Here is a 23,501-nt window from a genome sequence, read left to right on the forward strand (position 1 = left end):
CGGGATATCTGCTTTTGACACTTCTATTCAGCACTGGACTGGAGATGCTGCTCAGTGAAATAAGACAAGAAAAAGATTAAATGGCATAAGGAAAATGAAGAAATAAAACTATCTTTTTTTCTCAGATGACATACATATAAAATCCAGAGAATACTTAAAAAAAAAAAAAACTACAAGAACTAATCAGTGGAAAAGGTTCCAGATTACAAAGACAGTACATTAGTAAGTAAATTGTTACAAAGTCAATATACTAGTGCAATTATGTTTCTATACTCTAATAATAAAGAAATGGAAAATTTTTTCTTTCAAAATACCATTTGTAATAGCACCCTGCCCCCAAAAAGCCACAAGATACTTAAGGGTAAATTTAATAACATATGTACAAGATTGTTGTACCAAAAACTAGAAAACATTCTTTGCAAACAATTAAAGAAAGATACCATGTTCCTAGACTAGGAGACTCAATGTTAATGTTGCCTTTTTCTCCAAATTGATCTATGGATTTGAGGTAATCCAAATCAAAATCCCAATTGAATATGTTGTAGAAATTGACAAGCAGATCTAAAGTTCATCTAGAAATGGAATGAAAGAAATTCAGGAAAAAAAAAAAAAAGAGCAAACCAGGGAGTAACCTATCCAGGTTGAAGCAAGACAACAAAGGGCTCTAGAAGAAATGTCTCCAAGAAAGAAAATAAATGACTAAATTACCCAATGAATGGAATGCATTGAGAGAGACATTGGACACTGGTGCATGGAAAGTCTACCATCAATTCCAGGGAAAACAGAACTGGTCCAAAAAAAGGAAGTGTAAATGTTGTACCTCACTGTGATAATTTTTTATGGGGTTGTTATAACAAAAAGATTGAATATTGATTGAACCAAAAATATGGTATCGGTGGTATCTTCTCCGTATCTAGGAGAATGGAGAAGGTGGTATTTGGGGATTTTTGGACCAGAATGAAAGCAAAAGACAAGCTGAGAGAGCAGTAAATTCTCCATTACCAAAACAGAAAGTCAATACATGATACCTAAAACTAAGGGGTCTCAAGAACAGGCAAGAAGTAGTACATATATACAATGGAATATTACTCAGCCATAAAGAAAAATGAAACAATGGCATTTGCTGGTAAATGGATGGAACTGGAGACTATCATGCTAAATGAAATAAGCCAATTCCAAAAAACCAAAGGCCAAATGTTCTCTCTGATGTGTGGATGCTGACTCACAATAGGCAGAGGTGGGAGGGATGAATGGAGGTTCACTGGATGAGACAGGGTTAAATGCAGGGGAGGGGGGAGCAGGGATGGGAATGGGAAAGACAGCAGAATGGATCTGACATAACTTTGTATGTTCACATGTGAATACACAACCAGTGTAACTCCACACCGTGTACAACCACAAAAATGGGAAGTTAAACTCCATGTATGTAAGAGATGTCAAAATACATTCTACTGTCATGTTTAACTAAAAAGAACAATTTTTTTAAAAGGAACAGAATGATATTGAGGACTGTGTGGACCCCTATTAGAGGAAGTAGCTTAAAAGTAGAACCTTGACATCTTTGCCTTGGGGTTGTCACAGGACTTGGGGTTGGAAGGCTACTGATTCTCATTATAAGCTTTATAAACAATGTGTATAAAATACTTTGATAAAGAAAAACTAATCTTTAAAGACCCCGTTAACATATTATGTTCATTTTTTTATCTTTTATATCTTTTATTCATTTCTACTTCAAGATCTTGAATTTAAAGCAAGAACCCCAAGGTGGTTCAACTATGGGCCCTTGGTGGATTTCTGGGTCCCGTCCGGAGTAACCCATCCAGTCTTGGTAACAGCAGAAGGCTGGGCTCCACACCATCCGTTGGTGAGTGGCCATCTCTAGGAGGACACATTGCTGGAAAGATCTTTAGACCAAAGAAGAGATGGTCATTTAATTTTATTTCCTTTGCCTCTCTGAGATTTTTAGCCTCCGAAAGGCCCTTATTAAAATGCAAGTTGCTGGGAAAGGGATGATCTTAAACCCCTTTGGCATAAAACCTGAACTTTTGGTTAATATTTTTACTGGAACTGACGAGAATGGATTACTGGATAGGAGGGCAAGGGATGGTGAGGGCTGTCGCTCCTGAGAAGGGGAACTAATTTAGGAGAAAACCATAGATTTTGACATAATTACTTGGAGGCTGGAACATTTTAAACATTTAAAAAATAAATGCTTAAATCACTGCACATGGTACAGAACATAAATTCAGACCCCAGCCCCTGCCCCCCAACTTTATCCTTGATGTGCCCTCTATCCTAATCCCAATCCCCTTTCTCACCATCTCCCATTTCTGACCCCAACTCCTCCCCTGATTTGCCCACCCCTGATCCCAGCCCCATCCTGGTCATGAGCCCCTCCCTACGGGGACCTATCGCCCTAGATCTGACCAGTCATCTAATCCTCACTCTATCTAGTGATTGAAACGCCTGTATTGGATACTTCATTATGTTATGTTAAGGGAGTACCAAAATCCTGGCATTTTAAAAAATCTGAAATCCAAGTCATTTATGTCTTGTGCTAAACCCAGAGGACCACGTGCCACATTGAAATATCTAATCAAATAATGTTGAACTTTTGGATTGAAGAGCTCTGATTATATCCCTCCCCTGTTTAAAACCTTTCCGCCTTATTTTATGGCTGCTAAATTCCCATCTCCCAAACTACTAGCAAGGCAGGGTGCTTACTAGTCACTTGTGTTTCCCTAGACCCAATAAGGATCTTCGTTTCCTTTCTGAAGCCATAAGGGAGCTGCTTTGGGAATTGGCACAGGATGAAGGAGAAGAAAGATGGATATTAAGGAAACAGGGGAGGGGCACAGGACACAGGGGCGGGAGAGAGAGGAAAAGAAGTCCTGTTTTAAGCCCTCCTCGCCAGGATGCTTTCTGCATTCTTCTCATCTTCTTGCCTGAGTCAGATTCATGTCTGAGCTCTGGAGTCCCTAACGTCTTTCTCATCCACTTCCTGGGGAACCTTAAGTGGAACCAGCCCAGGAGCCTCCATCCCGGCCCTAGAAGAGCATCTTAGATGATGGCCCAGAAACCATGGTGTTATGGTTTGGATGGGAGCTGTCGCCTGAAACTTCATGCGTAAAGTGATGCAAGAAGGGTGAATGGATTATGAAAGCCTTAACCCAATCAGTGAATTAGTTCCCTGATAGAGATTCACTGGGTGGAGACTGTGGGCAGGTAGGGCGTGGCTGGAGGAGGTGGAAATTGGGGTGTGCCTTTGGGGTATACGCATTCTGTGAGCTGAGCTTCGTGTGTGCTTCCTGGTGTGATGTCCTAAGTTGCTTTCTTTGCCTCACTGTTCCGCCCTGACTTCCTATCCTACCTTAGACCCTGAGGAATGCAGTCGGCTATCTAGGGACTGAGCCCCAAAATAAACTTTTCCTGCTCTAACTGTCCTCCTCAGGTCTTTCTTTAGGTCACAGCAGTAAAAAAGCTGACTAAAACAAAGAGTGACCCTACTAGTGAGGTCTTTTTGCTCCAGCCTTGTAGCCAATCACCCATCCTGACACCCCTCCCTGAGTCTCCCACACCTCCGCACTTACCCAACCCCTAAGCCTCTCTCCAACCTGGTCCAGCCCCAATTGGACCCTCCCTGTCTCCAAGCCCTCATAGTATCCCTCATCCTCACCCACCCCATCCCCAATCTCTCCTTATTTCTGAATCTCTCCCTATTCCCGACATTCATCCTTCTCTGACATTTCACCTTAACCCAACCTCCACCCATCCCTGCACCTCATCTCTGACTCCAACCTCAACCCTTGACCCAGTCTCACCCTTTATTAAATGCCCACCTGGGAACCTCCAGCTCAAGCCATCTGATACCCGCCAAGCCACATATTCCAATGCATTCTCAGTGTTGCTTAAGCTGGTTGGAGTTGAGTTTCTACCATTAGCAATTAAAGGAGCCCCGATGTCTTCAGAACATTTTTACACAGATAAAAACAGAATGAAGATAAACCACATAGGCAAACTTAAGGGATGAAATACTCACCCAGGGTAGCAGGAGGGTGAAGAGGAGGGGACCAATAAGAGGTGCTCTGAGCAGATGGTGTGCAAATGAGCTTGGGCCTTTTAGCACCTATTCATTCATTCAATAAATATTTACCGAGAGGTAAATGGGCTCCAAGCAGCATGTCAGATACCAGGGATACAGAGTGAACAAACAGATGATTCCCGCTTCACAGAGGTAAAACTATGAATAAACTGCTATTCCATCCATGTAAGCATTTGGGAAAGGGGTGAGTTAACACAGTCAGGATTGGGGTATGTATTTTGAGAGCTGAGCTTGGTCTCTGTTTCCTGGTGTGGTGTCCTAAATTGCTTTTGAGGGATCCCAGGGGATGAAGCTTAAGTGGAGGTGAAGCTGAGATTGTCTGGAGGTACATTTTCTTTTGCTCAGGACAAGGGGATCCTCAGCCCAGGGAGCGAGAACAATGGGTCTGTGTCTCAAGAGATACTTTTGGGGGAGTAATACCCCCATTCTACTGTAGCAACAACCAGTAACATCACTCACACCTTTTACTCTACATCACAGCCAAGATATTCCCACAGGCACAAATACAAAACTGAAATTTAAATATATATTTTTTATTATTAATTTTTTTATATCTGACAGTGGAATGCATTACAATTTATATTACACATAGAGCACAATTTTTCATATCTCTGGTGGTATACAAAGTATATTCACACCAATTTGTGTCTTCAGACACGTACTTAGGGTAATGATGTCCATCACATTTACAATCAATTCTAACCCCCTGCCCCCTCCCTTCCCCTCCCACCCCTCTACCCTAGAGTTCCTCTATTCCTCCCATGCTCCCTCTACCTACCCCACTATGAATCAGCCTCCTTATATCAGAGAAAACATTCAGCATTTGTTTTTTGAGGATTGGCTAACTTCACAAAACAGAAATTTTATTGGAAATGGCTAGCACCCAGCTGATTGACCGCTGTGTGGGGATCTGTGAGGTTGCTGAGACTCTGTGTCAGGTTAGAAGCACCAAGAGGGCAACAAGCTGCTAGTCTTGTTCCATCCATGGCTCAGCACATTCCCAATGTGCACATTGTCCTGTCTATGATGTTGGTCATGATGTAAAGAGGCATCTCTTGCGATAGGTCTGGCTTCCCAATCACCCTCTGTTCACCTACTATACCTAAGGGAAGAATGCTTTCCTGTTCCATCACAAGGTCTCCATCACAAGGATGGTTTGATGTTTCAGCAGCACCTGCTTCCATGTCCCCAGAAGATACTGCAACATACTGGAGATAGAAAAAAATTGTGTGGCCGGGTGTGGTGACATATGCCTGTAATCCCAGTGACTTGGGAGGCTATGGCAGGAACATCACAAGTTCAAAGCCAGCCTCAGCAATTTTGTGAGGCCCTAAGCAACTTAAGGTCCTGTCTTAAAATAAAAAATAAACAGGGCTGGGGATGTGGCTCAGTAGATAAGTGCCCCTGGGTTCAATCCCTGGTAGCCACCCCCCCCCCAAAAAAAAAAAAAAAGAAAGAAAGAAAGGGAAGAGTTGCATGAACTCAGAGCACAGGACACAGAGTTCTCAAACAGGCTGGCTGGAACATACTCAGCAGTTGGGGTGATGCTCCAGAGAGTCACCAAGACAGTCAGCCCATAGGAGCAAACAGTTTCAGCCCATTTTTGTTTGTTGGTTTGCTGATTGCTTGCTTGTTTGTTTTGCTCCAATGTCAGATGGGGCTATGCATGTGACAGTGCTGATTATCCAGTTAGTGGGTCAAAGATCCAAGAATTCAACAGAAATGGTGGGGTTCCTTTCCATGGAAACCTGAAGCTAGTCCTTGGAGGTCTCTTGGCACTTCCTCAGAAGGCTGGTGAGGGCCCTGAAGACAAAAGTCCCTAACTTCCCCACATTTTATAGTTCCCCTGCAAACCCAGATAACATCTGTCTGGACCCAGGCTACCCCCCACACAACCTTGGGATGAGGGTTATTCTTTCTTTATGAAGGTGACATATCCTTTCATTGATGCTTTTCAGAGGTTTGAAGGGACAGTGATAGAGGAAGAAGTGTATGAGGTAACATGATGACGTGTCAGGAACTCTTTGCTGATCAGGCCACGGGTAGCCAGGATCTTAAGGAATCCATTGCGAAAATTTTGGCCAATGAAGGCATAAATGATGGGGTTGAGGCAGGTGTGGAGGAAGCCCAAAATCTCTGTAGCATCCAGGGCCCGGTCAATGTCATTGCGGCGCTCACAGGTCTCCTCTATTAAGTGGGTCCTCATGAGAGTGTCTGCAACCAAGACCAGGTTGTAAGGCAGCCAGCAGAGCAGGAAGACCAGCACAACAGCAAAGATGACCCTCATGGCCCGGTGCTTCTGCCCCATGTGGGCCTTAAACAGGGTGCGCAGGGTGAAGCCATAGCATAACAGCATGATGAGCAGTGGTATGACAAAGCCAAAGGTCTGGGGCAGGATCCGCGACACCATCCGCCATTTTGCTGTATCATTACCCAGGAACTCATAGCAGACTGGGCTGGAATTGGTAGGACTAAAGGCCTGGCGGAAGATGAAGAAGGGCAGGGACAGAATCAAAGAGAATCCCCAGATGCCCAGACATATGAACTTGACCAAGTGGCGCTTCTTGGTCAGTGTACGTGTGGCATGGACAACGGCCAGATATCGGTCCATGCTGATGCAGGCCAGTAGTAGAATACCACTGTAGAAGTTCACTTCCTTCAGGAGTGAGACCATCTTGCACAGGGGTGTGCCAAAAATCCAACCCTTCTCCTTAGCAGCCGCCCAGATGGGCAAGGTCAGAGCAAAGAGCAGATCGGCCATGGCTAGATTCAGCAGGTAGACATCGGTGACTGAACGGTTGACCCGACTGTATAAGATGACCAGTATCACCAGGGAGTTTCCCAGCAAGCTCAGCAGGAACACCACAGCATAGATGACTACCACAACACGCTTGTTAAGCATCTCAGTGTCCAGGCTACAGGGGCTGTACTCTTCACCCAGAGGTGGCATGCCAGTGAAATTGAAATCATACTCAAAGAATGTCCACAGATCAGAGATATTCCACATGCCTTCTTTGATTTCAGACATGGTTTGACCTAGTTGAAAAGTTAGAAGAAATGAGATTTAGTAATTCATATTCAAGCGATTCTTATGAAGGATGTGAGAACACTTATCAGGACAATTTTTGCTTCTCTGATGGTTTGGAAACCCGAGATTATTCCCTTTACCTCCAATTTGACCACCCAGTGTTACCAACCTTCCATATACTCTGAGGCCCAGCGTGAGCATGGGATAAGATCCAACTTGGAGAAGACACCTTTGCACTTGATTGGCCCGAGGACTGGGGAAACTCTACCTGCAGCTCCACCTCTTGCCCTCTTTAGCCTTCATCCTCTGCCATGTGTGTGCATTCAGATGGGAAATCAGGCTGGTCTTACCCACTCAGGAGAGGCCAGAACTCTGCAAAAGGGCAGGATGCAAGCCCGATCCAGTTGTCCCTTTCTACCTTATTTCTCCTCCTATGAGCTCCCAATTCCTGTGCTCCTCCCTATGCCTTCAATTCACAAATCTGCTAGAAGAAACTGACAGCATCAAATTGCATTATGCTATGTGGATGCTCCTCAACTTACAATGGGACTATATCAATCATTAGCTGAAAATATCATAAGTCAAAAATGCACTTAATACACCTAACCTACATCATAGCTTAGCCTTGCCTATTTTAAATGTGCTCAGAACATTACATTAGATGATTCTTGGGAAAATATCCTCTTTCACAATAAAATATTGAATATCTGATGTAATCTAGTGGATACCCTACTGAAAGTTAAAAAAAAAAAAACACACACACAGAATGGTTGTGTGGTGCTGTCACTTATTTTAAGCCTATCTTCAAATGAGTATTAAATATCTTGGTCTTCTGTCTAAAGGAAGTCTAAGCATTTGAGAGGACAACGTCTCAATCTCTTAAACATCCACAGAATCATTCAGCAGCTTTCAAATCGTTTTTTTATTGTAAAAAAATTTGTTGAAACTTCCCAGAAGCCTAGTACGTGAAACAGATCAAAGCTGAGCTGCTAATGCAGGCCAAGGAGGTCATGTGCAGCTGTCTCCATGAAGACGGTCCCCACCACCCCCACCTCCTCCCCAGCTCCAGGCCCTCCAGAGAACTGTCTGAAAACCTTTGGAAGTTCATCAGACTGGAAACGAGGTTAGCTTGCACTAGTGGCTTTCTCTTTTGTGACCTTGACTGGGATCTTTTACACCTATGCATTTCCATTTCACATCAGCAAATTGAGGGAGATAGAGAAGGTACCTCTCCTTTGCTACCACATCTAAGTTTCTATGATAAGTTCATTATATTTCAGTATGTTCTCTCCCTTCCAGTATTCGCATTCTCACAGAGGACAGAGTCATAATAGTCTTAGGACAAACCAATGACTATCCAATTGAGGAACTGTTGACCTCTGCCCTATAAAAGGGCAAAGAGTACAGAGAAAGGACGAGACTCCTTCTCACCCACTATGACCAAGTAGAAGGTCAGAACTGAATCGAAGGCACAGAGAGGAGGCGGGAAGCCAAGTAACAGAAATCCTCAGATTCCAGAGAAATAAATGGATATTCTACAATAAAGTCAAACCAAGCCTCCCTAGCCCAAAGAAAGTCCTGAACAAATAGGCAGATTCTTACCTGAGGTACCAGCCAGGAACAACCAAGGCAGGAGCCTGTAACTCAGAGAAGACAACAGTGACTTAACATTTGGAAGGAAACGGATGAATAAAGGGAAATAGAGAAACCACATCAAACCACACCTCCCTCCTGAGCCCCACCCATGTCTGCATTTGGGGAACAAGATTAAGTCACAGAATTCCAGCACATCAGAAACTCCAGAGGTTCCTGTGTACGGGGCTGGAGTTAAGGTCTGTTATCTGAATTCTCCACTCTGTGGATGAACACTTATTATTGCCTTCCATTTCTTGAATTTAGTTCTATTGGTTTATTCCCAAATTTCCTAGTAGATCATCAATGTTCCTGACAAACATAAAGACAAAAGGTTTTTTATTTTTACAGCAGAGGCTCAGAAGGAGTTCACCCCCTAGGAGGGATTTGGGGCCAGTTGGTGGGAAGGAGGCAGAGGACTACACTGAATTCCTACTTGCATAGTAGACTTCTTTGGTGTGGCCTGGTGGAGTTTTGGAATGGAACCAACCCCACTCTTTTCCACAGCTGCTGTCAATGATTTGTTGGTTCCCATCGCTCTGGGGCTGGGGTCACAGGCCATTGGGGAGGCTGCTGGATAGCATGGAGACCACTGTGGTGGGGCCAATCATCTATGGAAGGTTTGGGCTCCATTTCATTGCTGCTCCTCTCTCCATAATGAAGGATGGATTCTCTGGGAACTTAGCTGAGCTGCCCCCAATGGCTGATGGCTGTCCTCAGGCTTTAGTCCTCTAGCACTTAAATCACTACTCTAACAGGAACCCTACTGTACTGTCTTCACGTGTTGGCAAGCCAGGATTCTCCCCTACTTGGTGAGCTGTTAGAATGCAAGGACCTTCTCCAACTCATCCTTAGAACCTCTTCCAGGAAATATAGCAAGAGCTCAGCCAATGGCTGTGGAAGAAATGATTGCGGTCTCTGATCTTAGAGAGCATGGGTCACCAGCATGAGCCGGAGCATCTATCACTTAGGGTCACACCCTCACACCTGAAGTCTGTATAAAAGCTTCCTTTCCACACAGCTAGCTGGTCTGGCTGCAGTGACCCTGCCCAGCCTCCTCTTTTGTCTAAAGATAGTCCCAATCTACATAGTATAAGTGTAAATCCTGCCCTTCCCGTAAACGCCAAATTTATCGTGCAGATGGTGCCTCCACTTCTGCCACTGGCAAGCATACTTTTTAAGCTAAATTGTCCTCTTTCTGGGTTCTTTTCACATTTATAAACATGGCAGGAAGTGTAAGGAGACAATTGCCCTGGAGTTACTCATACCCTGCTTTTACTGATGCAGGACTATTGGGATATGATGACTAGATCTGAAAGGACTCAAAGTTGGGGTAGTTCTGGAAGGGAGAGGATGTACCCTATTAATCAACTAGGGAAAAGGAAGCTCCTGGGGCAGAAAATAGTGACTTCAGGCTGAAGATATGCTTCAGTTGTAGAGTGCTTGCCTAGCTATGCACATATGCACATAACTGTGCACATATAGTGACTCAGGACATGGAAGAAAGAGACCATGGGACCTAGACTGCAAAAACATCTATCTATGTGAACTCATGAACAAGTGGATAGCCAGGCAAGATGGCACATGCCTGTAATCCCAGTGGCTCTAGAGGATGAGGCAGGAGGATCACAGGTTCAAAGCCAGCCTCAGCAACAGTGAGGAACTAAAGCAACTCAGTGACACCATGTCCCTAAATAAAATATAAAAAGGAGCCGTGGGGTGGTAACGCATGCCTGTAATCCTATTGGCTGGGGAGACTAAGGCAGGAGGATCTCAAGGTCAAAGCCAGCCTGAACAACAGTGAGGCACTAAAGCAACTCAGTGAGACCCTGTCTCTAAATAAAATACAAAATAGGGATGGGATGTAGCTCAGTGGTTGAGAGCCCCTGAGTTCCATCTCTGGTACCACCCCCCAACACACACACACACACACACACACATACACTATATATATATATATATTACATGTTCTTTATCCATTCATCTGTTGAAGGGCACCTTGGTTGGTTCCATAGCTTGGCTATCGTGAAGTAGAATAAACTGAACATAGCCTTTGCTCCTAAATGAAAACACAATCAGTAACTCCACATTATGTATTACCACAAGAATGGGATCTTAATTGGAATGGGTCATACTCCATGTATGCATAATATGTCAAAATAGACTCTGTTGTCACATATATCTAAAAACAATGTGATGGGGTCATATATGATGTGGAATTACACACCATATACAAAAAGAAAAATTTTTTAAAAAGAAAACAAGTGGAGGCAATGGAGAAATTGAGGTTTTGCCACAAGGGGGCAGAAGTTGCTGGACAGCAAGAGACCCATTGAGAAAGATGACAGTCAAGAGCAGTTATGAGTAAGCCCCACTTAGAAGTTCTTCTTTGTGTACAGTTCCCTTCTGCTTTTTCTAAGCCCTTGGTCAAATCAGTTCACCATGCCCATCTGTTTCGATGAATCCAGAGGACCTAGGGAAAGCTCTGGTCTCCCCTGGAGCCTGGGAATAAAGGCAAAACAGCCCCTCAGGATGAGCATGGTGGTGACAATAGTGATTGCTCAGGTCTCTACCAGAAGACAGAGCTGGAGGACAAGGGTAGAAAAAAAATCTTTCACTTCTTGGTAGGAAAGAGCGTCTCATGAGAGGAGGCAGAAATGCGCATAAAGATAAGCTTGGAACAAAATTCTACACACTTGAAAAGATTCCAGCAAATCTCGCCCACCCAACACATCTTCTGCATTTCATTTTCCTCTTACACTGAGCCATTTTGTTCCTAATGGGAAAGCATTTTTCCATCCTAAGAGAGCACTTTGTGCCACAAAGATGACCTTTGATAGGTGCAGCCCAGATGCCAGTCAACTGTCAAAATTTGGGGGTCTTTCTGAGATGCTACTGTTCTTTACCACTCTGTTTGAAATATGGAGAGCTTCCACATCAATGATCATAGCAGCACAATTCACAATAGNTTTGTAATGTTTTGAACGACCAATAAAAAAAAAAAAAAGAAATATGGAGAGCTTTACACAAGATGGTGTAAGCAGCAGAGTGTGGCTGTAAAGACATCATTTTTGTCCCTGTGTCAGCTCTGATGCCCATAAAAACATCCCTTCACAATCCTCCAAAAGAATCCACTTATCTCTGAAGATCTCAGTGGAGGAAAGAGTGGGGGAAAGGGATCTCTTCCCTCTCCCTAAGACATTCCCATCATCACAGAGACAGCTTCAGAGGGCGTGTGACCTCAGATGAGTCAATCCGAGCAAAGGTCAGCATGTTTGTTCACTGCTGGTGGAAAAGCAAGTTTGTCACCTTGTAGCAGGCAGCAACTCAATACCATAAATGGGAAAACAGTCCAAGGACCAAAACCAGCACACACAGAGGAAGGCAGAGCTGAGAAATGGGGCCAAGATCCTGAACAAACCATGACCCAGGGCCATCTTCTTTCTGTACAAATCAGTCACATGAGCCAGTAAATTCTCTTTATTGTTAAGACCTATTCAAGTTGAGATTTCTGTAACCTGCAACTAAAACCACTCCCAACTGAGAGAGTTGGAAATCAGAGTGATGGGGGATGAGACGGAGGGGGAAGGAATATCAGTGAGTCAGGGGACAGAAAGGAGCGTGCAGCACCTGGCTGAGCATGGCCCTGGCCAGCTGCAGACCTCCTAGTCCTGACTGCCAAGCACCGTGGAAGCTGGGGAAGGACCTTGAAAAGTGGACCCCTGAGGACCCACCTGAGGGACCCCTCCTGAACAGATTCAGAAATCCCCACAAAGGACCCCAAAAGGCCTGCTTTGGAGCCAGACACACCATGATGCAAATGCTGACTCTACGTTATGGGTTGGTGATCTTGGACAAGTTTGTTGACATGTATCAAAACATCCTTATCTGCAAAAATGGAGATGATCATACTTGATTCCCAAAGCTGCTGTGATGATGGACTTAGAACCAAACCACCAGATGCAAGGCCCAGTTCTGTCCCTTGGGCAGCTGAGATGCTTCCTCTGAACCTCAATTTTCTTATCTATAAAATGGGGATAAAAGCTCCATGGGGTGACTACTGTTAGAATCTATTGGATATTTTTATGAATCACCAGAGGAGAGGAAGTTGAAGGCTCCAAATGCAGAGAAAGGAGATGAGAATGTCAATGACCCTAATTTGATCAGTTCATATTGTATACATGTATTGAAATATCACACAGTACTACATAAATAAGTACAATATTACATGTTAATCAGAAATTTTGTAAATGTTTAGAAAGAAGGAAATGTTAATTACCCCAATTTGATCACTGCATGCTGTATACATGTATCAAATTATAACACTGTACCCCATTTGTACTGTCAGATTTAACAATAAATATAACAAGTAGGAGTTTATTCATTGGATTGGGATGAGGATCAATGTGTTAATAAAGTGCTTAATAGACAATAAGTGTTCGGTTACTTCTAGCTGTCTTGATACACAACCCCCCACAGTCCTGTTGGAATAAGATTCAAAAACAGGAAAAATGCAGATCTTTGACCCTGCAATTCTATTTAATGTGAGAAGAGAAAGGAAAGAAAGAAGGGAAAGTAGGAGAGGGTGAGGAAGGAAAAGAGGAGAGGAAGGAGAGAGAAAGGGAAGGAATTAGAGAGGGCAGGAGGGAGGAAAAAGTTTATCACAGGGTTGTTTATGATGATAAAACTTGGTGAGGACATCAATGTCCTCCAAGAGACATTAACACTGGAGATACATATATATTTTTTATATTTATATATAAACATATGTATTTCACATGTATATTATATATTTATATATATTATAAAATATATAACAGGACACTGTGTAAGGGTAAAAAAAATTGAAGTTAAAGTGTAAAAGTTAAAGTGTAAAAGACCGGGCATTGTAAAGTTTCTAAGCTGCAAGACCTGAGTTAAAATGTAAAGGACTGGGTATTGTTAAGTTCCTATGTTACATGCAAAACCTGAAATTCCTGAGGCAGTTAAGACAATGCCCTACTGGCCATTTAGTTGACTTATAGCCCAAGATCCTGTGCAGCTTGTCACGTAGGCATTCAAGGCCCAAACCAATCAGTTTGAATGTGTACCCCGCTTTAGAACTGACCTATCACCCCCGCCCAACCTGTTCCCGCCAATGAATGAACTAATCATGTCTCAGAATTGTTGTTTGACTTTCCCGCGGTGTATGATGATTTGTTAAAGGAGACTGTGATGTATGTAAAGTCCCGCCCTCCCCAAAAAAGTGTACTGAAGCATTGCACAACCCCTGCTCTGGGCTCTGGGCTGTTCTCCCTTCTTGAGTGGGCACGGAGCCCTAGCATGCTAGATCAATAAATCCCCTTCTGCCGATTGCATGAGTGGTCACTTGGTGGTCTCTTTCTCCGACGCTTCACCGGACCCTTACAACTGTGCTTCTGTTAAAAGTAATAATGTAATGAAAAAATAATAACGTAATACTGTAATTAGTGCTATGAAAAACTATAATAGCTGACACTGATGAATGGAGGCAACCTCAAGTTCCACATCTACCACATGGGCCAGGCTGGCTTTCCTGAAGCGCGAGCTGTCTTCTCCGCTGCTGAGATCTGCTGTGGCCTGGAGGACCTGCACCGGGAGCAGATTGTGTACAGGGACCTGAAGCCAGAGAACATCCTACTGGATGACCATGGCCACATCCGCATCTCTGACCTGGGACTGGCTGTGCATGTACCAGAAGGCCAGACCATCAAAGGCCGGGTGGGCACCGTGGGCTACATGGCTCCAGAGGTGGTAAAGAATGAGCGGTACACATTCAGCCCTGACTGGTGGGCATTAGGCTGCCTCCTGTATGAGATGATCGCAGGCCAGTCGCCCTTCCAGCAAAGGAAAAGAAGATCAAGCGGAAGGAGGTGGAGCGGCTGGTGAAGGGAGTGCCTGAGGAGTATCCTGAGCGCTTTTCCCCCCCGCAGGCCCGCTCACTCTGCTCCCAGCTTCTCTGCAAAAACCCTGCGGAGCCCCTAGGGTGTCGTGGGGGTGGCGCTTGAGAGGTGAAGGAGCACCCCCTTTTCAAGAAACTGAACTTGAAGCGGCTGGGAGCTGGCGTGCTGGAACGGCCCTTTAAGCCTGATCCCCAGGCTCTTTATTGCAAGGATGTTCTGGATATTGAACAATCCTCCACAGTTAAAGGTGTGGAGCTGGAGCCCACCGGCCAGGATTTCTACCAGAAGTTTGCCACTGGCAGTGTGCCCATCCCTTGGCAGAACGAGATGGTGGAGACTGAGTGCTTCCAGGAGCTGAATGTTTTTGGGCTGGATGGCTCGGTTCCTCCAGACCAGGACTGGAAAGGCCAGCCGCCTGCACCCCCCAAGAAAGGACTGCTGCAGAGACGCCAGGATTGCTGTGGGAACTACTGCAGCGACAGTCAGGAAGAACTCCCCACCCGCCTCTAGTCCCCAGCCCGAGGCCCCCACCGGCGATTGGCGGTAGCAGCTACTCTGAATGCTGTTTACAGTTTTGCACAGTGGTCTTCCCCATTGTCCACTCAAGTCGTGGCCTGGGGAACACAGCCGGAGCTGTCACCAGTGTTCTCTGCCCCTCAGCCCCTAGCCTGGCTGAGTTTGGCAAGGACTGGGCTGTCCCTGGGACAAAGGTGCGTCCCTTCAGCTCTTCTCCGGAGCTCGGGGCTTTCTGTATTTATGTATTTGTACGAGTGTCTATCACAACCAGAGCGCTCTTAATTCCCACCCCAGACCAGCACCCTGGCTTCCGCTCCTCTGTGCAGCCAGCCCTGGTCAGGAGAGCTGGGAGCTGGCAGAGGAGTCACTGCCAAACAAGGCTTCTCAGACCCAGCTCAGATCACCTGAGGCTGGGCCAGGCCACGCCCTTGAGTCCCCAGCAAAAACTGCACTGGCCACCACCAACCTCCAAATGACAGTTGTGCCTGCCCCCACTGTCCTGGGCTCAGGCCACCACCATTTCAGACCCAATACTGTCCCTTCTAAGTACTTGCTAGAGCTGGATCTGGGGCTTCAGTGTCCCCTAGGCCTGTGCCAAAGTGTGACCAGAGATTGGGCTGACCATGAGACCCATCAGTCCACTGCCCAGGTTGTCCCAGATGGGTCTTTCTCTGCCTTCCAGCTCCCAGGGCACTTTGTCTCTTATGCTGGGCCCTGTCCTGAAGACACCTCTTCAGAAATGCTCCAGCTCAGACCATAGGAGGGTGTGGGGTGTCCCTGGCCAAACCTCCATCATTCCAGAATCTCTTCATAACAACAGACACACGTGCCCAGCAATAATCCGCCCTCCCTGTGTGTGCCCATGGGGAGCGCGCGCGCGCGTGTGTGTGTGTGTGTGTGTAACTGTGTGTGAAGGGGGCAAGGTAAGGCTGTGCCTGTGCCCCAGGTCCCAGCCCTGGTCCTTCCCAGACTGTGATGACCATCCTGGTCCCAGTGTTAGGGTAACATGGGATTATAGGGCCCTAGATTTTCCATATTTAAAGCCAATTTTTATTACTCATTTTGTCCATTGTAAGCTGCCACGTGTCTCTGTGAATACAGTCTGAGCACAAACCTTAAAAAAAAAAAAGGAAAGGAAAAACTATAATAATGGAAAAAAGATTAGTGAGCCAAATTTATAGTCTAACATTTTGTATATTTATTACAAATATATGTATGTGGACGTCCAGGGTGAAAATTGGAAAGATAGTCCAACTATTAACAGTGGTTGTCTTCAGAGACTGACATTTGGTTTTTTGTTTATGTCTTTTGATATTGTCTAATTTGAAAAACGACCATTACTATTGTAATCAGGAATATATATATATACCTATTTTACTAAAAAAACAAAGAAATAGCACAATATGGCCACTTCCTGGGGCCACACTCAGATTTGCCTGTGCATCCAGCATTCAGCCTCTACCCCTTGGGCTCTTAACTCCTCAATCGTGAAATCCCCTGCAGTCTCCTCCCCACTGGCCTCCCACCCCAGGTCTCCACTGAGGCTGATTTTTCAGGCTGTGTCACTTTTCTCTTATTAGACTGTAAGCAGTCAAAACTGGCACCAGCCTGTCAGGGACCATGATGGACAAAGCATTCCTTCCTGTCTCCCTGCCCCTCCCTTCAAGGCAGAAATACATGACTCCAGTTTGCATTCCCGGTGCCTTGCCAAGTGTGTGACACAGGGAGTGGGCATGTGACCTACCCAGTCTCCCAGGGTCCCAGGCTCAGTAAAGCCCCACCCTAGGTTTTAATGCTCTGAAGTCGATGTCTTATAATTCTTAATAATGTTACTTTGGAATTTGTGTTTTGGAAGCGGAGCCTGATGGGACTGTGCTCATGCCCCTGTCCTGAGCCTCTGCTCCCAGTGCAGTCCTCTTGTTGCCTCGCTGGGATGAGGGCTCAGCCTCCCAGTCTCCCACTCCTAGACCACGACAACCCTCAACCCTGACACAGGCACTGGGAAGGTCAATGTCAGGGCAGGAGCACCCGAGACCCTCTGCACTTTCCTGTGAGTGTGCCGGTGCCCGGGGGAATGCACCACTAACTAGCAAATAAAAAACACCGAGTCTGGTTAGGAGAAAGACCACGGAAGAAAGGAAAGAGCTTTCTTCCTGCCTTTTGAACAAGGGACCCATGTTTTCTTTCTGCAGTGGGTCCCACAAAGTATGCAGCCAGCCCTTATACTAGATAAATATTTATTACATACATTGAATATCGAAGGAGGGGCACAGAGCTAAATGGCAAAATGGGATTTTCATTTTAGCTCAGTTAATGCAACTCCTTCCTCCTAAACACCAACATTCACAGACTCTCCACCTCTTAAACCCAGCGTTCAACCCACCTGAAAATGCTATGGGGTCTCCCCCAAATAAATCCCTCTCCTATTTTCTCCCAGGTCTTCTGTCATGGCCTTGACCCCTGTCACCGTCCCTTCTCATCCAGATCACAGAAACAACCTCTCCATCACCCCTGCTTCTGTCCTTCCTCTTCCTTTTTTTAAAAATATTTTTTAATTTGTTCTAATTAGTCATGCATGACAGTAGAATGCATTTTGACACATCATACATAAATGGGGTTCAACTTCTCTTTCGTCTGGGGGTACCCGATGTAGAGTTACCCAGGTCGAGTAGTCATACATGCATATTGCCCTTTTTCTTCTGCAGTCTGTCCCCAACATGTGGCCAGAGGCATCCTTCCACTCTCTCTGTCACTCCTCCCTACCCTTCAATATCTCCAAATCATCAATTCCACTTTAATTTTTTTAATTTGTTTTTAATTGACACAGAAATAGTACACATTTATGGGCCACCATGGAATGTCTTTAAACATGAATACATGTAATGTTTAAATCAAGGAAAGCACATCTACCTCCTCAAACCTTTATCTTTTTGAGGACTGGATACTGGGGACTGAACCCACAGATGCTCTACCACTGAGCTACATTCCGAGCACTTTTTATTTTGAGATGGGTTGTCTCTGAGTAGTCCAGGTTGACCTCAAACTTGTGATCCTCCTGCCCCAGCCTCCCTGATCACTAGAATTACAGGTCTGCATCACCACGCCCAACCATGTGTCCTTTATTTGTGGTGTATACGTTCAAAATCCTTTCTTCCAGGTTTTTGGGAACACTCAGCACACAATCTTTATCTATAGTCACTCTGCTACATACGATGGCATTTCAGAAGTCCTTTGTCATGCTGTCTTACTATAACTTAGTTCCCACTGACCTCCTCTGCCCCCCACTAATTCTCCAGCCTCTGGTAACCACCATGTTACTCTCCATTTCTATGAGATCAACTTGACATGCAATATGAGCGGGATCATGTGGTCTTTGTCTTCCTGTGCCTGCCTTACTTCACTTAATATCATGTTCTCCAGTGTCACCCACCTTGTCATTTCACTCCTCTTGGGGCTAAGTATATTCCCTGGTGTCTAAGTATCACATTTTCTTTGTCCATTCATCCACTGGTGGACCGTAACATTGTCTCCTTTTCTTGGCTACCAGAAATACTGCAGCGTGCACATGTGAGTACAGATGTCTCTTCAACATGCCCATTTCACTTCCTTTCTGTACCGTCCCAGTAATGGGTTTGCTGGCTCATATGGAAGTTCTATTTTTAATTTTTCCAGGAACTGCCATGCTGTTAGTGATGGCTACACTAATTTACATTCCCATCACCATGTGCCATGTTCCCTTTTCTCCACATCCTCGCCCACACTTATTATCTTTTGTCTTTCTGCTAATTGCCATTCTAACTGGAGTGAGATAATATCTCATTGTGGTTTTGATTTGCAATTCTGCCATGACTGGTGATGCTGAGCATTTTTTCATTTGTCTGTCAGCCATTCCTGCTTCGGCTTTTAGAAATGTCTATTTAGGTCTATTGCCCACTTCTAACTGGGTATTTGGTTTATTCTCTTTTGAGGGTGTGTGTGTGTGTGTGTGTGTGTGTGTGTTAGTTCTTTATTTATTCTGGATATTAATCTCTCATCAAATGTACAGTTTGCAAATATTTTTTTCCACTCTGTAGTTTGTCTCTTTGCTTTGTTGGTTTTTCCCTTTGCTATGCAGAAGATTTTGGTTTGATGAAATCCCACGTCTGTTTTTTGCTTTTGTTTCCCGTGGGCGTGGAGTCTTGTCCAAAAAAGCTCTTGCGCATTCCAATGTCCTAAATTGTTTCCCCTGTGCTTTCTTCTAGTAGTTTCATGGTTTCCACTCTTAACATTGATGTCTTTAATCCATTTTGAGTTGGTTTTGGTAACTGGTGAGAGATAGGGACATACTTTCATTCTTCTGCATGTGGATATCTGATGTTCCCAACACCATTTATCAAAGAGAACGTCTTTTCCCCAATGTGTGTTCTCAGCAGGATCTATCGACTATAGGTGTGTGGGTCTCCCTGTGCCTCTCTATTCTGTTCCATTGGTCTATATGTCTGTTCTTGTGTCAATATCTTGCTCTTTTGACTACTATAGCTTCATAGTATGCTTTTTGCTTTTGTTTTTGTTTTGTTTGTTTTGTGGTGCTGGGGATTGAACTCAGACCTAGCCCATGCTAGACAAGTGCTCTACCACGGAGTTCCATACCCAGCTCCCTTTTATTTTGAAAAAGTGTTTCACTAAGATGTTCAGGCTGGCCTTGAACTTGTGATCTTCCTGCCTCAGTCTCCCAAGTAGCTGGAATTAAGGTGTGCACCACCATGCCTGGCTTATAGTATGTTTTGAAGTCAAGTAGTGTAATGCCTCCCACTTCATTCTTTTAGCTATTAGAGTCTTCTACGGTTCCCTGTGAACCCAAGGATTTTTTTTTTCAACTTCTGTGAATAATGTCACTGGTATTTTGATAGGGATTGCATTGAATCTGTAGGTTGCTTTGGATAGCATGGATCTTTTAACAAAATCAATTATTCCAATCCATGAACATGAAATATTTTTCCAATTTTCTGTGTCCTCTTCAATTTCTTTCATCAGATTTGTGTTGCAGAGACCTTTTTCCTCTTTGATTAAATTTGTTTCTAGGTGTTTTGATTTTTTGTAGCTATTACACATGGAATGTCATTTTTATGTCTTTTTCCGGGAATTCATTATTGTGCATAGAAGCACTACTGATTTGGGGGTATTGATCCTGCAACTTGGCTGAGTTCATTTTTCAGTTCTAATAGCTTTTTGGTGAAACCTTGGGATTTTCTATATATAAGATCATATCATGTGTAAACGGTGACAGTTTGACTCCCTCCTTGCCAATTCAAATGCCTATTATTTCTCTTCTCTGATTCTTGCTAGAACTAAAATTTGTAAAGTACATTTTAAGTAACATTACAGCAGGGAAACCTGGCAGGCACTCCCTTGTCCATGTGAGGAAAGCTAGCTTCAGCAGGGTGCTGTGTGGATTTCAGGTACCTCTGACATGATGTGACAAGAAGGGCACCTTACCTCTGCAGAATTTGCTCTAAAACTTTAGTGTAATTGTGAGGAAAACATCACCTGAAGCCAGATTTGGGGATGTTTTAGTCAGCTTCTTCATTACTGCGACCTGCAGACCTGACAAGAATAATTTAGAGGAGGAAAAGTTTATTTGGGCTCAGGGTTTCAGAGGTTCAGCCCATGGTGGGCCACTCCCTAGCTCGGGGCTTGAGGTGTGGCAGAGCATCGTGGAAGAAGGGTGTGGCAGAGAAAAACAGCTCAGGACAGGCAACAAGGAAACAGAGAGCTCCACTCACAAGGGGCAGAATATGAACCCCAAAGGCACCTCCCCAGTGACCCATCTCCCCCAGCCACACCCGACCTGCCTGCGGTTACCAGCCAGTTCATCCGTATCAGTGGATTAACCCACTGATGAGGTTACATCATCATGAGAGATGTAAAATCATTCATTTTACTCTGAATGCTCTTGCATAACCTCACACGGGAGCTTCTGGGAAACCCTTCTATCTAAATTATAACAGGGACATCCTACCAGATATCTGGCCAGGTGTTTCTGAAGATGCTGAAGATCTTGAAAAACAAGAAAAGACTGAGTGAAATTATTATAGGCCACAAGAAATTGGGGGAACCCAACAACTGAATGTTAGGTGGGCACCCTGGGTTGGATTCTGGAACAGAAAGTGAAACACATGGAAAAACTGGGCAAAACCAACTAAAATCTGGAGTTTAGTGGTTTTAAAACTTGCCATCTATATTATTGGAGTTGGGTTTTTGTTCGTTTTATAGTCCTTTTGATTCGTTGCTTGCTTTTTCTATTTTTGCTACTGGAGATTGAACCCAGAGGCACTATACCACTGAACTTAATCCTCAGCCCCTTGTATTTCTTATTTTAAGATAGGTTCTCACTTAATTGCTGATGCTGGCCTCAAACTCGCAATTTTCCTGCCTCCATCTTCCTAGTAGCTGATATTACAGACATGAGCCACCATACCTGGCAGGTTGATTTTTTTAAATCAAGAAGAGCATTTAAATCTTGTCAAAGCTTATGAAAATAGTCCATGTGACATTTTTCCTTCTTAGATATACTAGCATGTATACTAATTTTTCTTTATCTTTTTTTTTTTTTTGACCAAGGATTGAACCCAGAGACACTTAACTCCTGAGCTACATCCCCAGCCTTGTTTGTTTTTAATGTTGAGACAGGGTCTCATTAAGTTGCTTAGGGCCTCACTAAATTGCTGAGGCTCGCTTTGAATTTGTGATCCCCCTGCCTCAGCATCCCATGCTACTGGGATAACAGGCACGTGCCACCACGCCCAACTACTAATGATTTTTAATATTGAATGGATGCTTGAATTTTTGGAATAAATTCCACTCCATTAAGAAAGTGAATCTGATAAGAGCTGAGGTCCTTAAATGGCCTTTAAGCCACCTCCCCCACACTACCCCATCCCATCTCATTATCCGTCTGTATTTGCTTGCTAGAGCTGCTATAACAAAGTACCACAGACTGAGTGGCTTAAACAACAGAAACTTATTCTCTCACTGTTTGGAGGCTAGAAGTCCAAGATCAAGGTGTCAGCAGAGTTGACTTCTTCTGAGGACTGTGAGGGACAATCACAACTGTTCCAGCAACCCCACTCTCATGGTTTGCTGGCAACAGTAGCATTCCTGGAACTGTAGAGCATCATTCAGTCTCTGCCCTCATCTCCCTGGTGCATTCCCCTGTGGACATCTGTCTACGTCCCAATTTCCCCTTCCTATAAGGACACCATTCCTATAGGATTAGGGCTCTCTCTAATGTCCTCATCTTAACTAGGTACATCTACAGAGACCCTAATTCCAAATAAGGTCACGTTCAGATGTTCTGGGTTTAGGACTTCAACATGTGACTTTGAGGGGAAGGGACACCATTCAGCTCAGAATATCCCCTGGCAGTATCCTCCCAGTTGGCCCCTTTATGGCTCTTCTCTTACCTGGGCATGGCGACTATCTGTTATCTGTGCTCTGTCCCAAAAGCTCTTCCTTAGATACCCTGCAGGCTACTTGCTCACTGCCCAAGTGCTTGCTGCACGCTACCTTCTCCCTGAGGCTCACCCTGTCCACTCGCTTACAACTGCACCTCCCCTGGCCTACCTGATGTCCCCTACCCTGCTCCATTTTAAATGTCTTTTCCCACAGCACCTATCACTTCCCCAAAAATGACATACTTCATTGGTTAACACATGGTCTGCTGCTTGCTCTCCTCTCTCTCTCAGAGCAACTATAAGCATCAGGAAGACCAGATCCTTAACCATTTTTATTACTATATTCCAAATACCTAGGAGACAACTTGACAACTGGCAGGTACAATAAAAATTGTTGCAAGTTGGGTGCACACCACAATCCCAGCTACTCAGGAGGCTGAGGCAGGAGGATCACAAGTTCCTGGGCTGCCTGTCTCAGGAAAAATAAAAATAAATAAATAAATTATATATATATAGTGGTTGCAGAAGAAAAAAGTATGGATTCTGTTTGAGACTGGGAGACCCCCCCCCACCCCTACCCCAGGTGACTTGTCCGTTTTTCTCTCACCTCCATTCTCTGAGAAATCACACAGGAAGGAAAACTCAGCCCACAGAGCCCTAAGAAACAACCTAGCAATGCAGAGCTTTTTCCTGCAACACCCGATACCAAGCAAGGGGAAAAGAAGAATCTACTCCTGGAGGCCAGGGGCTGTGGTTGGTGGACTAGTCCAGGAGAGGGCAGCATTGTCCTCAAAGCGAACCAAAAAACTGGAGAGGCAGAGCAGATTAATTCACCCGGAAATCTCTCTCCTCAGAGAAGTGCTCCCGAT

General features: G+C 44.6%; 1 protein-coding gene and 1 pseudogene across 2 annotated transcripts; one reads left to right on the forward strand and one right to left on the reverse strand.

Annotated features, from left to right (window-relative positions):
- Window positions 1–4,845: 4,845 nt before the first annotated feature.
- Cxcr1 (C-X-C motif chemokine receptor 1) lies at window positions 4,846–8,839 on the reverse strand. The gene is made up of 2 exons (XM_015481364.2): window positions 8,733–8,839; window positions 4,846–7,138 (listed from the first exon to the last, which is right to left on the reverse strand). The coding sequence occupies exon 2, from the start codon at window positions 7,128–7,130 to the stop codon at window positions 6,057–6,059; it is 1,074 nt and encodes a 357-aa protein (XP_015336850.1). The 5' UTR covers window positions 7,131–7,138; window positions 8,733–8,839; the 3' UTR covers window positions 4,846–6,056.
- A 5,418-nt stretch (window positions 8,840–14,257) lies between these two features.
- Window positions 14,258–15,505, forward strand: LOC107138477 (annotated as a pseudogene). Its single transcript, XR_001503002.2, has one exon. The product of XR_001503002.2 is annotated as a G protein-coupled receptor kinase 6-like (transcript).
- Window positions 15,506–23,501: the final 7,996 nt, after the last annotated feature.

The sequence above is a fragment of the Marmota marmota genome, unplaced genomic scaffold (genome assembly GCF_001458135.2).
Source record: "Marmota marmota marmota unplaced genomic scaffold, marMar, whole genome shotgun sequence".
Classification (NCBI taxonomy): domain Eukaryota; kingdom Metazoa; phylum Chordata; class Mammalia; order Rodentia; family Sciuridae; genus Marmota; species Marmota marmota.